The sequence below is a fragment of the Chlorocebus sabaeus genome, chromosome 7 (genome assembly GCF_047675955.1).
Source record: "Chlorocebus sabaeus isolate Y175 chromosome 7, mChlSab1.0.hap1, whole genome shotgun sequence".
In the NCBI taxonomy this organism is placed as follows: Eukaryota; Metazoa; Chordata; class Mammalia; order Primates; family Cercopithecidae; genus Chlorocebus; species Chlorocebus sabaeus.
Genome location: NC_132910.1, coordinates 54,609,786 through 54,628,194, shown reverse-complemented (window position 1 = coordinate 54,628,194; position 18,409 = coordinate 54,609,786). Strand labels below are relative to the sequence as shown.

At 38.8% G+C, this 18,409-nt stretch overlaps 1 protein-coding gene across 8 annotated transcripts in view; it reads left to right on the top strand.

Moving 5' to 3' along the window:
• SLC9B2 (solute carrier family 9 member B2) overlaps positions 1-18,409 on the top strand; it is a 60,329-nt gene that overhangs the window by 2,543 nt on the left and 39,377 nt on the right. For 4 of the 8 annotated variants that reach the window (XM_007999410.3, XM_007999415.3, XM_007999409.3 and 1 more), the window contains exons 1-3: positions 324-904; positions 12,742-12,873; positions 13,839-14,019. In XM_007999410.3, the coding sequence (XP_007997601.1) occupies positions 12,784-12,873; positions 13,839-14,019 (271 nt within the window). In that variant the 5' untranslated portion in view covers positions 324-904; positions 12,742-12,783. Of the gene's footprint in view, positions 1-323; positions 905-12,741; positions 12,874-13,838; positions 14,020-18,409 lie in introns of those variants that run through there. The other 4 variants (XM_037990433.2, XM_007999411.3, XM_073017524.1 and 1 more) reach the window with 2 other exon arrangements.

Genomic DNA, 18,409 nt, shown 5'->3' with positions numbered 1-18,409 from the left:
TGAAATGAGAATTAAATGAAATAGAATCACACTGCTGATAGAAGCGTTAAAAATCTAAAATACAGCAAGAAGGGCAGGTGTTAAGCGATAAAGGGGGGGCAGAACAAGTCTTTTATCCCGCCATTTAATTGGTCACTTTAAGAAAGAATTCTATCTTCCCACCGCAGCTGAGAAGACACTTCTAAGAAGTACAGCTAAAAGGTGGAGGACTGATAAACAACTTAGAGGTTGGTTTCGGGAACGATAAAACAAGCAATGGGCTGCCCGGCCTGCGCCGCGGAGTCCCGAGGAGCCTGCGCTGTGCTCCTCGCGCGGGGTCTCGTCATCTCCGGGAAGACTCGGCGCCTGGGTCTGAGCTCTCTGGGTAAGCTTTCCGGGTAGCTTCCCCGGGAGCTCGCTGGTCCTGGCCGCAGAAGCCTGAGGACCCACCCAGTGAGGATAAACAGCTGAAAGGCCGCGCGGTGCCGCTTGAGGCCCCGGGACGTGGGCCGGTACGTGGTCGGCCTGGCACCACCTTTCCGGGGGAAGCCACGCGCCCCTGGCATCGCACGCGGCTCTGCACCCGCGCCGCCCGACCCGAAACCCGGCGGAGGGCACACGGGGCTGCCGCTGCGGGCCCCGGACCAGCCCACGCTTACTCCAGAGCCTGTACCGGAGCCGACGGGTCGGACCTCCCGGCGCGGAGTCGCCCCGCGGGTATGTGCGAAAGGCGGGGCTGCCTACACGCGGTGCCGCGCCCTGAGGCCGGTTATCTGCAGTCACCGCAGTCTCCCGGCTCTGCTTGGGACGATGCGCGAACCGGGAACCCCAGAGCACGGTGGCTAGACCACGCTCCGCTGCCTCCCCAGCGGCTCCTTTCTAATCGTTCAGACGGAGCCTGGTCGACTCCGCCGGAGACTGCCAGGTGAGAGGCCCCAGAGACACTAAGGGTAAAAATAAACCCTGCGTCCGCAGCGGGGACCCTGTAGGCCTGCTGGGCCGGAGACGCGAGCGAGGGCCCAGCCTTTTCTGTTTATACACCCGGTGACGGGCGCGTGCCTGTTTACTGTTGTCAGGTGTTGGCGTGGGTTTTTCTTGCTTGCTTTTATTTCAGTTCTCAGATTAACCAGAGGATGTTGCCTTTGTGGACTGGGTTAGCATCCTCGAGGTGCTAAGAATCATCAAATGCTGTTGACTGAAGAATATAACCTTAAGACAGCAGTAGCTGCTGTAAGAGATAAAGTACAAAATCTCAGTAACTAAACATAGTTCAGGCTTATTTCTCGTTCATGTCAAGTCCATTCACGTGTTCAGCTGTTGGCCTTCTACTCAATTATTCAGGAACCCAAACTCCTTTTATATTATGACTTTGCATCCCCTAAGACCTTGGAGTCCTTAGTTTCCATGGCCTTCTACTCAATTATTCAGGAACGAAAACTCCTTTTATCTTATGGCTTTGCCATCCCCTAAGACCTTGGAGTCCTTAGTTTCCAGGCAACGGACAGAAAAAGAAAAGCTATTAGAGGGTTGCATGAGGATTGTTTCTTATGGGTGAGGACTGGAAATCACATACTATTTATGTCCACATCCCATTGACTAGACTTCAGTCACGTGCCACACTGACCTGCAAGGGAGACTGGAAATGTACTATGGACCCAAGCAGAAGAGTAAACGATTTTGGTAAATATGCATCAGTCTCTGACCCTCCCTTAAAGGGCAGACTGCATCTTGATCATCTTTGTTACTCTTGTGCCTAGCACACCATAGAAACTTGTTACGGCTTTGGGAGGCCGAGGTGGGCATGTCACCCGAGGTCAGGCATTTGAGACCAGCCTAGCCATCATGGTGAAACCCCATCTCTACTAAAAATGTAAAAATTAGCTGGGCATTGTGGTGCATGCCCATAATCCCAGCTATTCTGGAGGCTAAGGCAGGAGAATCGCTTGAACCCAGAAGGCAGAGGTTGCAGTGAGCCAAGATTGTGCCGCTGCACTCCAGCCTGGGTGACAGAGCAAGACTCTGTCACAAAAAAGAAAAAGAAAAGAAAAGGATATGAAACTTATTAAGAGATGGGGTTGTTATCTCATGTGTCTAAAATTGAAACTTAACCATAGTTCATTGATTGCTTAGGAATCATTTATCATCCTCTAACTAGATTGCAAGATCTGAATATAGGAACTATTTAAGACTGTTCACTTCTGAATCCTTAGCTCAAGGACTAGGACACAACAAGAGCTTAATAGCTCTTGTTTGTTGAATGAATGAATGAATCTTCAGAGAGGAGAATGAGGGAGACAGTTTGTCAATGTTGGAGTTAGGAAATACTGAGAAGGTGACATTTGAGTTAGATTTTGAGTTTTTTCAAGTAGAAAAAGCAGAAATGAAACTCCCGGCAGCAGTAGTAGTGATATTTTATTGCTGTTGTTTTGTTTCATGAGAGGAAATTTGGAAAACAACTAAATGTTTATAAGTCCAAGTTTTCTTCATTCAGTATTCAAATATTATAATTTAACTTCAGGGTAGAGGAGGGGAAATACATAATCTTACAATCCAAATAATTTCTGTTGACTAAAAGAATGGCAGTGAAAACCTTGGCACTAATTTTTAACGTTCTAAAATGTTATTTTCTGGACATTTTTGAGAAATTTCAATACAAAGGCAGTAGTCTGATCATTCATTGTCTATGATGATTTTGCACTGTATCAAGAAGCTAGAAAGATAGAAGCTAAAGTTTATAAGACAGAGGTTCCTCATCACCGCGTTCATTAGGGCTTCTCAGGGATGGTTCTGCAACAAAATCACCTGTTATATTGGTTAGGATGCTTTTGGCTGCAAGCAACAGGATATTCAGCCAAAACTCCCTTCAAAAATACAGATTTACTGTTCTCATACACGAAGATGTTTGAAGGTAGGTGGGTCCAGGGTTTGTTCAGTAGCTCAATAATATCAGGGCTCTAGGTTGCTTTCTGTCTTCAGCTAATCTTGACTTTTCTTCATGGGTGAATGATGGCTGCTAGAATTGTCCCAAGAAACCCATCCACAATCCCAACTTCCCTTGCCTCTTCACCTGGTCATTTAAAGACAAAAAGAGGAGAGGATTTTCCTCCTCTCTCTCTGTCTTTATTAAGAAGGAAAATCTTATGTAATGTGCCCCAATAATCTTGCCTACAAATTCCAATGGCAAGAAATGAATCATGCTCAGTCCTTAGCCAATAAGTGGCAAAGAGGAATGCTGTTACAGCGATTGATTTACACCAATCGTGACTTATGCCTAGGGCTGGGGAAGGGACCTGCTGGTATACCTGCATACTTGGCATTTAGACAGGCAGTAAGTCATGTCTGTCCCACTTGGGGTAGATTCAGTCTCTGTAGATTCTGATTTTAGTGGACCTAGAAATAATATTTTAAACTTTTACTAAATCTATTTCACTTTGGTGAGGGAAGAGAATAGAAAGAATGAAAGCAAGTATTGGGTCCCTTCTTATGTAGGGGTAATTTCCTTTTATTCTTATCTCATTATGTAGTGTTTTGCTTCATGAGTCAATGGAATTACTAAATCAATTAACCAAATAAAATAGCGGTTGTTTTCCTGTGGTAACTTGGCTCCATGTATTTGATACACCTAAGTCTTTCAGATAAGGTAGTTCTCATCCAGGGAAATGTTGTTAGTCATTTTAGCAATTAATTGTCTAAGAAAATGTTAAGCCCTACTCTGAGCCTGATCTGAATTCCTCATTGCTGGGTAGGGCTCCTTTTGGAAAATGAGCATTAGATCAGTGTTGTTCAGCAAATACAGAAACTGGAATGTTTCTGTATGTTCTATATAGAAATACTATATGAGACTAAGAACCTATACGTTCAACACACGAATGGATGAACACAAAGGTAGGAGATTATTGTTATTACGATCATTACAGAGTATTGAACAATCACAGTGATGCACTTTCAGAGGCATGAATACAACCCAGAGTACTCTGGCAATGTCTTAGTCCATTTTTGTTACTATAACAAAATACCACAAACTAAATAATCGAAATTTATTTCTCACAGTTCTGGAGGCTGGGAAGTCCAAGATCAAAGTGCCTGTTAGATTTGATGTCTAATACGGACTTGATCTCTGCTTGTAAGATGGTGCCTTCTTGCCATGTGTTCTTCACATGGAGGAAGAGACTAATGCTGTGTTATGCATTAGTCTGGTGGAAGGGAAAGAGCCAAAGGGACTAGGCTGCTCCCTTTGACCTCTTTTATAAGAGCACTAGTTCCATTCATGAGGGTTGAGTGCTGGTGACTTAATCACTTCCCCAAAGTACCTCCCTCTTAATACCATCACCTTGGCAGTTACATTCCAAAATCTGAATTTTGGAGGAACACAAGCATTCAAACCATAGCAAGCAATATATGTAAATATTCCATAAGATTACCCCTTTAAATGTCAGCCTATCCAAATCACAGGTGGCAAATAGCAAGAATAAAAAGTCTTTATCCATATTTTTTAGCAGTAACTGAAAAGATGGCAGTAAGTCTATTTTACTTGACTGAGAGCCTGTGGACATTTGCAAGTTGATAGTTTCTTTATTTCTTCTGGAATATTACAGAAAGTACTTGTAAACATTTAGATTAGTAAGATAATTTGAAAAAGAGAACATTTGACAAATATCTCTCTATGTGAAAACATATTTACAGAAATGGTTTCCAAAGTATGCTTCACTTGCCAGAAGGAACAGGGGTGAGTAGACAGGGCTCCTGCAGCACCGCCTTATTCATTCCATTTGTAGGATTTAAGGATTAGGTTTCATTTGATGGAAGATATTTGACATAAAGATATAAAGACCAGGGCCGGGTGCGGTGGCTTATGCCTGTAATCCCAGCAGATCATGAGGTCAGGAATTTGAGACCAGTCTGGCCAACATGGTGAAACCCCGTCTCTACTAAAAATAGAAAAATTAGCTGGGCATCGTGGCCAGCACCTGTAATTCCAGCTACTCGGGAGGCTGAGGCAGGAGAATAGCTTGAAACCAGAAGGCAGAGGTTGCAGTGAGCTGAGATCTCGCCACTGCACTCCAGCCTGGACAAAACAGTGAAACTGTCTCAAAAAAAAAAAAAAAAAAAAACATGAAAACCAAACTTGAAAATTTTGAAAACCACTGCTATTGGTGATTCTAGGCAGTTACTCATCTTTGAAAATCACAACTACAAAAAATGATTTTAAATTGTGGCATGGAGAATTAAGTTACCTCAAATCAAATCACCAGACTGTATCTATGAAAAATATTACCAAGAAATGCGATATCATTTTCCTTTCTCTAAAACTTTGGGAATTGCGTAGATTATTTTTAAATGTATTTAAATTTTGGGCCGGGCAGGGTGGCTCACATCTCTAATCTCAGCACTTTAGGAGGCTAAGGTCAGGAGTTTGAGACCATTCTGGCCAACATAGTGAAATCCCATCTCTAACAAAAATATAAAATTAGCCAGGTATGGTGGCGCATGCCTCTAGTCCCAGCTACTTGGGAGGCCAAGGCAGAATCACCTGAACCCAGGAGGCGGAGGTTGAAGTGAGCCAAGATCATGCCACTCTACTCCAGCCTGGGTGACAAAGCGAGAATCCATCTCAAAAAAAAAAAAAAAAAAAGTATTTAAAATTATATAAGAAAATCCTATTAAGTCTTAATAATGTAGAAAATAAAAATGAAAGTCCAGCCACTCCTCCTCCATTTCCCTTCCCAAAGGCAACGCTGTGAAAGGATTTTTTTTTCTGTTTATTCCATAACAGGTACATATATCAAACTGCTTGCATTCTTGATCTCTTAAGGACAGTTTTCTTTCAAGTGAGGAGAAAAGATTAAGAAAACTTTTTTTTTTTCTTTTTTATTTTTTATTCAGAGTCTTGCTCTGTCACCCAGGCTGGAGTACAGTGGCCCGATCTCGGCTCACTGTAACCTCCGCCTCCCAGGTTCAAACGATTCTCCTGCCTCAGCTTACCAAGTAGCTGGGATTACAGGTGCCCGCCACCATGCCCAGCTAATTTTTGTATTTGTTTAGTAGATACGGGGTTTTACCATGTTGGCCAGGCTGGTCTTGAACTCCTGACCTCAGGGGATCTGCCCACCTCAGCCTCCCAAAGCGCAGGGATTACAGGTGTGAGCCACCACGCCCAGCCAAGAAAACTTTATTTCAACTTCATATCTCTATGATTTTGGTGGCATATGACCCTGATACTAGAAGATAAAGTTCAAATTAAGCCAAGAGAGTCTCTAAATATGGGAATCAGTCCCGTAGGAAACTCTGAATATTGGGTATGCTAGAGAAAGGCATGAATGGCCTGCAGCCTTCGCATGTATTTTTAGAAAACACCTCTCCTACTAACCGATGAGCAAGTGGGCAGTCACGATAGTCGTAACACCCGAGTCCCTTTGCTTAAGCCAGACCTCACTCTTCTGTTAGATTCTGTATTTGAGCCATAGAACCTTGACTAAATTCATGTTATTTACTGAATTTCTAAGATCTATAAAATTTTGCCATTTGAAACAGATCAAGTTTTTTCTAATATAATTTACGGGTTATTTATCAGTTTAAATAATGCAATATCTTCATTTCATTCAGAAGCAGAAAAAATCTTTTGTTTCTGCATACTGGCACTTTTAGTGTTTATCTAAAACAGCAGTTCTCAACCATTTTGGCACCAGGGACCAGTTTCATGGAAGACATTTTTTCCTTGGACCCAGGAAGGTGGGGATGGCTTCGGGAGGATATCAAGTGCATTATATTTATTGTGCACTTTATTTCTGTTATTATTACATTATAATATATAATGAAATAATTTTATAACTCACCATAATATAGACTCAGTGGGAGCCCTGAGCTTGTTTTCCTGCAACTAGACGGCCCCATCTGTTGGTGATGGAAGACAGTAACAGATCATCAGGCATTAGATTCTCATAAGGAGTGTGCAACCTAGATGCCTCACATGCACAGCTCACGATAGGGTTTGCACACCTGTGAGAATCTAATGCTGCTTCTGATCTGAAAGGAGGCGAAGCTCAGGCAGTAATACTAGTGATAGGGAGCGGCTGTAAATACAGATGCAGCTTTGCTGGCTCACCTGCCCGCTGCTCACTTCCTGCTGTGTGGACCAGTTCCTGACAGACCACATGATACCAGTCTATGGCCCTGGGGTTGTGGACCCCTTATCTAAAAGATACCTTGCCTTCCTAGTTCTCAATATAATTTTCTGATATACAAAAGTCTCTCAGAGCATTTCAGTTGAACTGGAATTTTTTAAAAAGAAAAGCTCCTTAATTCTTAGAATCTTAAAACATGCCTAAATGGCAAGTTATCTTTTAGTCTATTGATGAATACTTCATTTATTTTTCTTTTTGTGAGACAGGGTCTCATTCTGTTGCCCAGGCTGAGTGCAGTGGTACAGTTATGACTCACTGCAGCCTCAACCTCCAGGGCTAAAGCAGTCCTCCCATGTAAGCCTCACAAGTAGCTAGGGCTACAGGCACAGACCACTATTCCCTGCTAATTTCTAATTTTTTTGTGGAGACAGTGTTTTGCTATGTTGCCCAGGCTCATCCTGAACTCAGTTCAAGAGAGCCTTTTACTTTGACCTCCCAAAGTACTGTGATTATAGGCATGAGCCACCACACTGGCACCAATAATTCAAAATATGTAAACAAAATGTGTCATGCCACCAATGTTGTACAGTCTAAATGGATTAATAACTCTTTTGCTTATAATAAACTCTATAACATTTGTAAAAATGGGAAAGTGTAAAGCTGAAGATGATGCAAGGTAGAAAATAAAAATATTTGCATTTACTTTCAGCATGTGTTTTCAAACTTACAGGTGTATATGGGCATATATGAGTAGGATTTTAAACGAATTATAGCAGAAACTAAAAAATGCAATGCAGTGACTTGGTAGAAATGACATGAAGTCAAAGATATAAATTAAAGAACTATCTCATTATACAAACTTTTATAGTTTTATTATGAGGCCGATATTGGCTGCGTTGAGAAAAACTATTTAGCTTCTCTAAACTTTAATTTTCTCATTTAAATATTAAAGAGGTAGGCCTAGTTCGGTTCTAAAGGGCTTCCCAACTATTATTATTCTATTAATCTGTGATTCTTAGTTACTTAGAAACCATCTAGTTTCTCTATATTTCTCCTACTTTTAAATTTTTCAATCACAGACACCCAGTGTCTCAGATAAATTTTTAACAGTTCTCTTGAACCTTCTCTGGTACCTAAGAAGTAGTTTAATGTTGGGATTTTAAAAGACTTCCATGAATATAATGAGAAAATAAGATTCATTACATACAATATTTCATTTTACCAGCACTGTTTTGAAAAACAAAGCATTTCACTTAAATTAATTTTCTGGATAACTGACACCTATTTTATTAAATACCAAATTTTTGTTTAGTTTAACATTCTGTGTAAACAAAATCTCTAAATTGTACTATCTATTTTAGTGCCTTTTAAACACAAAATATACTAACATAATTTTTTCTTTTTATTTTTAGAGGAGGACAGAGCCTCACTCTATCACTTGGGCTGGAGTGCAGTGGCACGATCTCCCAGGTTCAAAAGATTCTCCTGCCTCAAGTAGCTGGGATTACAGGTGGCTGCCACCATGCCCAGCTAATTTTTGTATTTTTAGTAGAGATGGGGTTTCACCATTGGCTAGGCTGGTCTCAAACTCTTGACCTCAGGTGATCCACTTGACTTGGCCCCCTAAAGTGCTGGGACTACAGGTATGAGAATCACTTTTCCAAACATTATTATACAGGAGATCTTTCAGGGCCAATTCAGGTATGAAGGTTCTTACTGAGGATTCATTTGGTGGCAAGTGACAGAAACCCAAATCAAACTGTCTTAATGAAAGGAATTTATTGGCTCATCTAACTCAAAAGTAGCAGCTTCTGGATGTACTAACAATGTGGTGATTAATTTGGAGTTTTCCTCCTTTTCCATATTGAGAATCTTCTTTGCTCTGTGGTCATTTCATTCTTTGGAGAACTTTCTTGGGTGTCACAAGTGTTTTCATTAGCAAGTCTAGGTTTAGCAACACCAACAGAGAGCTCTTTCCCAAAGGTTCCAGTAAATACCCAAAGCTGACTCTCTTTGGTGAGGTATATGTCAGTCCTCATGCCTGAAACCATCAATGTAACCAGAGGAAGGAGTTCCCTTATTGACCAGGGCTGTCAATGATCCTCATCCCTGGATCACTGGTGGAGCATGTGGGTTGGGGAAGTCAGAATGACAATCTCACATGACCACATGGATGGAGAATAGAGGAGGTGTGGAGTTCACAAAAGAAAATTCGTGTGCTGTTACCAAGAAAGGTGATGGGAAAGGTGCTTGGCAGGCCAACACTATAAATATCCCTTGTGGAAAGATATGTATCCCCATATTTCATGACTCTTAGATTGCTGTCTTTTTCATCTCTTTCACTGTCATCAGTCACTAATGCTGCTCTCAATTTGCCTCTATCACAGCAATCTCTTCCTGAATTTTAATATTTAACACCTAATCTTCTGAGGGTTTGAAAAACAAAGGAGCAAAGTCATTAGAATTGTTTTCAAAATAAGGGCCTGGCATGGTGGCTCACGCCTGTAATCTCAGCATTTTGGGAGGCCTAGGCGGGTGGATCACCTGAAGTCAGGACTTGGAGACCAGCCTGGCTGACATGGCAAAACCCCATCTCTACTAAAAATACAAAAAAATTATCCAGGCAAGGTGGCGGGCACCTGTAATCCCAGCTCCTCAGAAGGCTGAGGCAGGAGAGTCTCTTGAACCCAGGAGGCGGAGGTTGCAGTGGGTCAAGATCATGCCACTGCACTCTAGCCTGGGCGACAGAGGGAGACTTCCTCTCAAAAATCAAACAAACAAACAAAACAAAATAAGGGTTAATGGGCTCTGAGTGAGTCCTTAAGAACCTTTCTATGAGTAAAGAGAATAAACTTTCTAATAAGAGTTTCATGACATTTTTTATGGCCCTTCAAGGGTCATTTTTATAATTTCAAGACCCAATGACTATGAATAATAAATACCATGAACATGGTCACTTTAAGTAAAGCTAACATTTTTGAAATTCTCCTGAATTTAAGTGGGTTCCTGAAGTGAGACATGCGTTTTAAATGGTCTTTTAGAAATGGAAACACAGCAGAGAGCAAACAAATACAGCTGACTAGTTGTAAGATCTCTTACTGGGCTTATTAAAAGACTGGTATTTCATTTTATCCTTTATTTCTGCAGTAGTTTCTGATCATGGATAGTATTTTGGCATTTGTGGTTGAGAGTATTGGAGAATAGGGAAGTTTTTTGGGATGTAAAATTATATAAATCCCACAGATGTTATAACATACCAAGTTGTGATTGTTTATGTTTAAAAGGACCCCGTGATAACATTAATAAAATTTGTTCACAAAGGCTTCATTTTAACCAATAGTTTGTGTCTACTAAAAATAATAATTTCTAATTCGTGACTATTTAAAAATAGTTTTTGTAAGTGGCAGAACTGGGTGATTTTGAGAATTTGATGAAAGAGATGATTCTAGTGATACTGCCAAAGAATTTCTATGTAATTCTCCTACTGAGAAAGGTGAAGAAATGAATGTTACATCCACCTCATCAAGAAGTGGGCCTCAAAAACAGATGAAAAATCATGACCAAATAAAATCAATGGGATTAAGTAGTAAATTCTTCAAGATTGAGCTGACTTTGTCTGGCTTAATAGGGAAAACAGAACAATTCTTTAAGATTCTTCTTATGATAATCAGGAAGAAGGAATATGCGTGGTTAGCAATAGCCAACATTATTGAATGCCAACTGTGCATAGTTAGAACTATTCTTGTCTCCTTTTCATAAATAAGGAATTAATCACAAAGAGGTTAAGCAATTTGCTATATGAGGGAGATGGACTTCAGACTCAGGCTTATCCAAATCCGAACCCAGCCCATCTTGTCAGTTACCATATTTGGGATCATTCACTTCAGAAGGTAAGGGCTAGATGCTGTGGTTGGAGATCTGATACCCTAATTCTTAAACCTGATCTCCCGTTACTCTCAGCCTCCTGCCACAGGCTCCAGCAGTTTCCCCTCACACACCACTGGCTTTCTTGCCTCCATGCCTTTAAGACAAGTGTTCTCTGAGTCTAACATTTTCTGGTCAAGTGACTTTCTTTTATGTTCTCAGTCTAAATTTTGAAATAAGTTTTTTAATTTAAAAAAGTATATATACTAACATATATACATATACATATATATCATATAAGCATATTATAAATTATATATAATAAAAAGTAAACTAAAGGTTTTTTTGAGATGGCACTCTGGTTACCGTTGTGTTTTGTAATTAGGAAAAATGGTGGTGGTGGTAGAAAGATTATGATGTTCTTTGAAATTTTAAATGCAAATTTCTTGGCACTTTGTTGAACAGAGAAAATGATTCCTTGAGGGAGGGGTCCTGTCTAATTCATCCTTGTCTTTATGTCTAGCATAGTGCCTGGAACACATTAGGCACTTTGATATGTGTTGAATTAGATTTTCCCTTCTCTTACATAATTTTCTCTTTGATTCTACCACAAGTTTGTAGTGTGTACCTCTTATCAAGATACTCATTGTACTTATTGCATTAGGAGTAAGTTTCCTTACTAGTTAAAAAAGAAGAAAAAACTTGATTAATAGTGGTTTAAACAATTACCCCAATGCTTGGCAGTCCAAGGCTGATGGAGCAACTGGAAGATGTCATCAAGGAACCAGCTTCTATCTTACTTATCTACTATCCTAAGTAGAGGGCTTTTATTCTCATGCTTGAAAGATGTCTGCTGCCCTTCCAGCCACTGTATCTACATTCTAGGAAGGAGAAAGGGAAATGTTAGAGGACGAAGAGTACAAAGTATTATCCTCTAAAGGCCTCCCCCAAAGCTCCCACCTAAATCTCATATGTAGAACTGTGACACATGGTCACCTCTACCTGCAAAAGTGGCTAGGAACTGGAGTACTGTATTGGCCTTGTAGCCTGTATAGCATGGAAAGCCAAGGGAGAATGGGTTGAAGTGAGTGTTTATTGAGCCAATCGGTAGTCTTACAGGTTTTCTTAGTTATTTGGTATAAATTTATTTTTCCTGGTATATGATAAGTCAGTGGAAAACAAACACTGTGTTTTGGTAATCTTTGAATTGCCCACAATGACTAAAAAGTGACTATCATAGCACTTCTCGTAGTGTCTAAGACATTGTGGCTACTCAGTCAATTGTGGTGTATTTTTAAACTTTAATTTAGAAATAAGAACCAGGCAAGAGTTAGTGACTCTAGATTCTCCGAAAAGGATGGAATCCAGAGATTTCCCTTTAGTGACTCATTCTTCATATCAACATTGGAAAGTTACCTGGAGCCTTCCTGCTTCATCCAGTTGGCCCATGATAGAGGACAATTTAACACTGATATTGCTTGGAATGTTTTTAAGTATAACTCAAAAAACAGTGTGGGAAAGAAATCATGAAAATGTGATTGGTCAACAAAGGCTTTTTCAAGAGAAGTAAAAAGGTAGATAAGAATGATGATAATATACGAGAATCAAGCAAAAAAAAAAAAAAAAAAAAAAAAAACCGCCATTGAAAATTAAGAATAGTCTAATTTCAAATAGTTTAGCCATTCAGAATTCTTAGGGAAAAATAAGTACAATCTGAAGTCTTTGAAATCAAAAGACTTTCAAATTACTGCTCTATATCTATACTCTTTCAAAACAGATCTCGTTCCTCTTCCCTCTGTCATCTTCTTAATTATAAACAATGGGGGATGAAGATAAAAGAATTACGTGTGAAGATTCAGAACCATCCACAGGAATGAATCACATGCCCTCCATGCATCAAGAAACACAGGTAAATCAAAGCTGTGACAAAATTGTATTTCCTTCATATTCTACCACTCATTTACTGATTCTCCTATCCCCAAACTCACACAGTGCACGGCAGGTGTGACTACCAGTTTTCCCAGCTAACATCATTGTCAGTTGACCCTACCTGTGGCTAGAAAAATGGAGAGCCTGTGGAATGCTTTGTGTCTCTGACCTAATCTCTAGAATGGTTTTGGTTTCTTCCTTTCTTTTTATTGCTTAAATTCAAGTAGATTAATGAATATGAAGTGGTTTTCATTACAGATAGTTATCTTTTTCTAAACTACTTTGGTATATGTGCCAATTATTGCCCTGAATTTTATCTTAAATATGCTTATTTTAAAACCCAGTATTACAAAACATAATAAAATGTTATGTGACCCAGACATTTATAACACAGGTTGAGTATCCCTTATCTGAAATGCTTGGGACCATAAGTGTCTTGGATTTCTTTTTTTTTTTTTTAATATTTGCATGCACCTAATGAGATATCTTGCAGATGGAACCCCAGTCTAAACAGGAAATGTATTTATGTTTCATATACACCTTATACAGGTAATCTGAAGGTAATTTTATACAATATTTTAAATAATTTTGTACATGAAACAAAGTTGCATTTGATTGTTACTTGTCATGTGAGTTTAGGTGTGGAATTTTTCACTTGTGTGTCATGTCAGCACTCAAAAAGTTTCAGATTTTGGAGCATTTCAGATTTTAGATTTCCAGATTAGTGATACTCAACCTGTACTAAAAATAGTGACTGTGCTAAATACTCCTGGCATAATTCTTGTTTCAAGCTGATTAGCTAGTAATAAAGCTGTGTGTTTTTCCTACAAAGTGTTATACTTGAGTCTAGTCATAAATTTGATTTGTAAGGTGATGATGCAGTACCTATAAAAATGTGTAAAATATATACAGTTTTAAGGATTTTAAAAATTACTTTAAATACAGGAGGAGACAGTTATGAACCTCAAAGGTATAGATGCAAATGAACCAACAGAAGGAAGTATCCTTTTGAAAAGCAGTGAAAAAAAGCTGCAAGAAACACCAACTGAAGCAAATCACGTACAAAGGCTGAGACAAATGCTGGCTTGCCCTCCACATGGTTTACTGGACAGGGTCATAACAAATGGTAAGGATGAATTCAGAAATAGAGGGCAAAAGATGAAGTTGTTACAATGACAGATTCCTAAATAATATGGTTGAAAAGACAAAAAGTTCACTTCTCCCACACATAAAAACTAGTTGGCGAACAATTCACACACATGGGTGGCTCTGTCCCACACACTGAAGGGAAGGACCTAGACTAACAGGGCTCCACTGTCTTCACCTTGGCTTTCAGGCTCACTGTGGTCACCACCATTGTGGGAAGGGGGAAGGAACACAGATCAAGGACCTTTTCCTTTACTATATCTGAGTAATTTCACAAGATTACTTTAGGACTATCTAAAACACTACATAAATGTTGGTTGTTATTACTGTTAAGTAATGCAAGTAATATTTTAGCAAACACAGCCCCATTGATACTTCCAAATGAATCCTGTTACTTTATAAGTAAGAATATTGGTTTACAATTCAGCTTATTTTAGTAGAGCTGCTGTTACATAAGACATTTGGGGGATTTTTCTTTGGGAGTTTATCTCAGCACTATTTTTCAAATTTTTAGGGTTGTAATATGTTTGTCTTTTAGGAACTGATTTGGTCTTTGGAGGAAGCCAAAGGTTATTCTGCTATCAATTTGACAAATATATGGAAGTTCAGATTCATTTATGCCCTATTTTTCTTCAGAAATGAATTGTGTGCTTATGTGTGTCTGTGCTGTGTATGCTGGGGGATATGTGATATAGTAGAAAAAAGAAGAGATTTGAAAATTATCTATAAAGGCAAATTAGTTTTTTTTAAGAAGACAATATTCTTTCATTGAGAGTTAAAATTTATTTTTTACATTGATAGATAAAATTGTATGTATTTGCTTTGTGCAACATGATGTTTTGAAGTATGTATACATAGTAGAATTACTAATTTTAGCTAATTAACCTATGCATTACCTCACATAGCTATCATTTTTTGTGGTGAGAACACATTACATTCACTCTTAACATTTTTCAAGAATACAATATGTTATTAACTATAGTCTTCATGTTGTACAATAAACCTCTTAACCTTGTTCCTCCTGTCTAACTGAAATGTTGTGTCCTATGACCAATAGCCCAATATATATCACTCAATATACTTGAGTTATATGTGCATGTGTGTATACATTTTTTTTTTTCATGGATCTTCAGATTTAAAGTCTAGAGAAAATTACATGTCAAGGTATTGGTCATAGCCTTCCTGCCACTTTCACCTCCCCCACCCAACCTTTTTTTTCCTGGAGACATGATCTTGTTATGTTGCCCAGGCTGGTCTTGAACTCCCAGGCTCAAGGGATCCTCCCACCTCAGCTTCCCAAGTAGCTTGTTACAGATATATACCACTGCACCTGGCAAAACTAGTTTTAACCTGCCAACTTTTAAATGCCTGGAATCTATCCACAATTTTTCACTTTTGTAAATCATATTTTCAAAAGATAAAGATAATTTTAACATCAAAATATAAAAAGAATTGTTCAAAAGCATAAACATCCATTCATCAGCATTATTTATTTATTTTTGTTTTTGACACATATTTGTACATATTTGTGGGGTACAATATGATGTTTCAATACATTTATATATTATATAATGATCAAATCTAGCTAATTAGCATATCTACCACCTGAAGCATTTATCGTTTCTTCATGGTGAGAACATAGAAAATCTTCTGTTTTGAGGTATACAATACCTTATTCCTGACTATAGTCACGTTGCTGTGGTACAGAACAAACTACTCTTCCTATCTAATTATCACTTTGTACTTGTTGACCACTCTCTCCCCATAACCCCAAGCTCCTCCGCTCCCCAGTCCCTGGTAATCACTGTTCTATTTACTACTTCCATAAGAACACAACTTTTTTAGATTCTACATATGAGTGAGAATGTGTAGTAGTTGTCTTTCGGTGCCTGGCTTATTTCACTTAGCATAATATCCTCCAGGTTCATCCACATTGTTGCAAATGACAGGATTTCATTCTTTTTTATGACTGAAAAACATGTCATTGTGTATATACACCATATTTTCTTTATCCAGTCATTCACTGTTGGACACTTAGGTTGATTCCATATCTTGGCTGTTGTAAATAGTACTGCAGTAAACTTGGGAGTGCAGACATCTCTTCAACATACTGATTTCATTTCCTTTGGATACATACCTAGTAATGGGATTGCCAGATCATATGGTGGTACTATTTTTACTTTTTTGAGGACTCTCCATACCACTTTCCATAATGGTGGTATTAATTTACATTCCTACCAACAGTGCACAGAGTTACCTTTTCTCTACATCCTTGCCAACCCCTTGTTATCTTTTGTCTTTTTGATAATAGCCATCCCGACAGGCATGAAGTGAAATGTTGAACATTTTTTCCTATACCTGTTGGCCATTTGTATGTCTTCTTTTGAAAAATTCAGGTCCTTTGCCCATCTTAAATTGGATTATTTGTTTTCCTGCTATTGAGTTTTTTGAGTACTTTTTATATTCTGGACATTAACTCCTTGCAAAGTACATAGTTTGCAACTGTTCTCTTCCAGGCTGTAGGTGGTCTCTTCACTCTGTGGAGTGTTTGCAGTGCAGAAGCTTTTTAGTTTGGTGTAATCTGGTTTGTCTGTTTTTGCTTTTGTTGCCTATATTTTTGGAGTCATATCCAAAAAGTTATTGCTCAAACCAGTGTCATGGAGCTTTTTTCTTATGTTTTTTTCTAATACTTTCATAGTTTTATGTCTTACTAAATTTGCCTTTTAAGGCAAATTTAAAGACAATTTCAAAAAATATTGTGTTGAGGAATAATAGCATCATTGAAGTAAATATATGGATGCCCACATATGTTTACTGAAAAATGAGACTCAATTCCATAGTTATACTTTGTGGGCTCTGAAAGACATGTTTACCATTATCATCTGGGACAATGAAAGCCAAGCATAATATTTTATACTTTAGGCTCTAGATGTGTTTTTAATGAAACCAAGTGAGATTACTTAACTAAGCATAGAAGAAAATCTCAAACTTAGAACATGTACAGAAAACCAGAATCCAAAAATATACACTAGCTGATAAGAAAACAGATAATTGAATACCTTTTATGTTCTATTATTTTTTTAAACTTTTATTATTCAAAATGTGGCCTATTTATAGTTAAAACATTTACAATGAAACAGATACGGACCGACATAAGGAAAGAGTAAAAATGAATAATTTTAGGACTCATTTTTTAAAAATATGTAATTGTTCATAAAGCAGCCTGAAAAATGAGGTTCATGGTAGATAAACATCTTGCTTATTTTTCTGTTTTTCTGTTCCAGAAGTTTACAAGATAACTTTTGTCCTATATTCTTTCCTGTGCCTATGCAGTATATATCAATATTCTTCTTAAAAAGTAGGCTGGGTGCGGTGGCTCACGCCTGTAATCCCAGTACTTTGGGAGGCTAAGGCAGGCAGGTCACGAGGTCAGGAGTTCAAGACCAGCCTGGCCAACATAGTGAAACCTCATCTCTACTAAAAATACAAAAAATTAGCTGGGCATGGTGGCGGGTGCCTGTAATTCCAGCTACTTAGGAGGCTGAGACAGGAGACTCACTTGAACCAAGGAGGTGGAGGTTGCAGTGAGCCCATGCCATTGCACTGCAGCCTGGGTGACAAGAGTGAAACTGTCTCAAAAAAATAAAAAAGGTAAATCTTACATGTGAAAATTTGTGGTTTTCCATAATCATAAATGAGAAGTAAATTGTTAACTGATTTAAACATGATTTAGAGAAACCTTATAGACATACCATTTGCTATGTATTTACAACTGTATTTCAAGTAAGGCACAGGGAAAGAGAGTTAGAGATTTTTTTAATAGTCTTGAAGTAGAAAAGAGAAAACTCTTTTTTGTTTGTTTGTTTGTTTGTTTGTTTTTTGAGATGGAGTCTCGCTCTGTCACCCAGGCTGGAGTGCAATGGCTCGATCTCAGCTCACTGCAAGCTCTGCCTCCTGGGTTCAAGGGATTCTCTTTCCTCAGCCTTCTGAGGAGCTGGGATTACAGGCACGTGCTACCATGCCCAGCTAATTTTTGTATTTAGTAGAGACAGGGTTTCACCATGTTAGTCAGGCTGGTCTCGAACTCCTGACCTCGTGATCGCCTGCCTTGGCCTCCCAAAGTGCTGGGATTACAGGCACCCAGCTGAAAAGAGAAAACATTTAATTCTACCTTGCTGAATTTAATGTTAGCTTGAGTTTATGCTATGACAAAGTAGAATTTAGTATAATAGCTGGCAAATCCTGCTTTCCCATTCTACTTCTGATATCACATAGAAATGTCAACCCTTGTAGCTAATTGGGAAATACCAAAAGTCCCTTAGGTATTCCACTGCAGTAGTATCATAAGCCTAGAAAATCTGTAACAATTC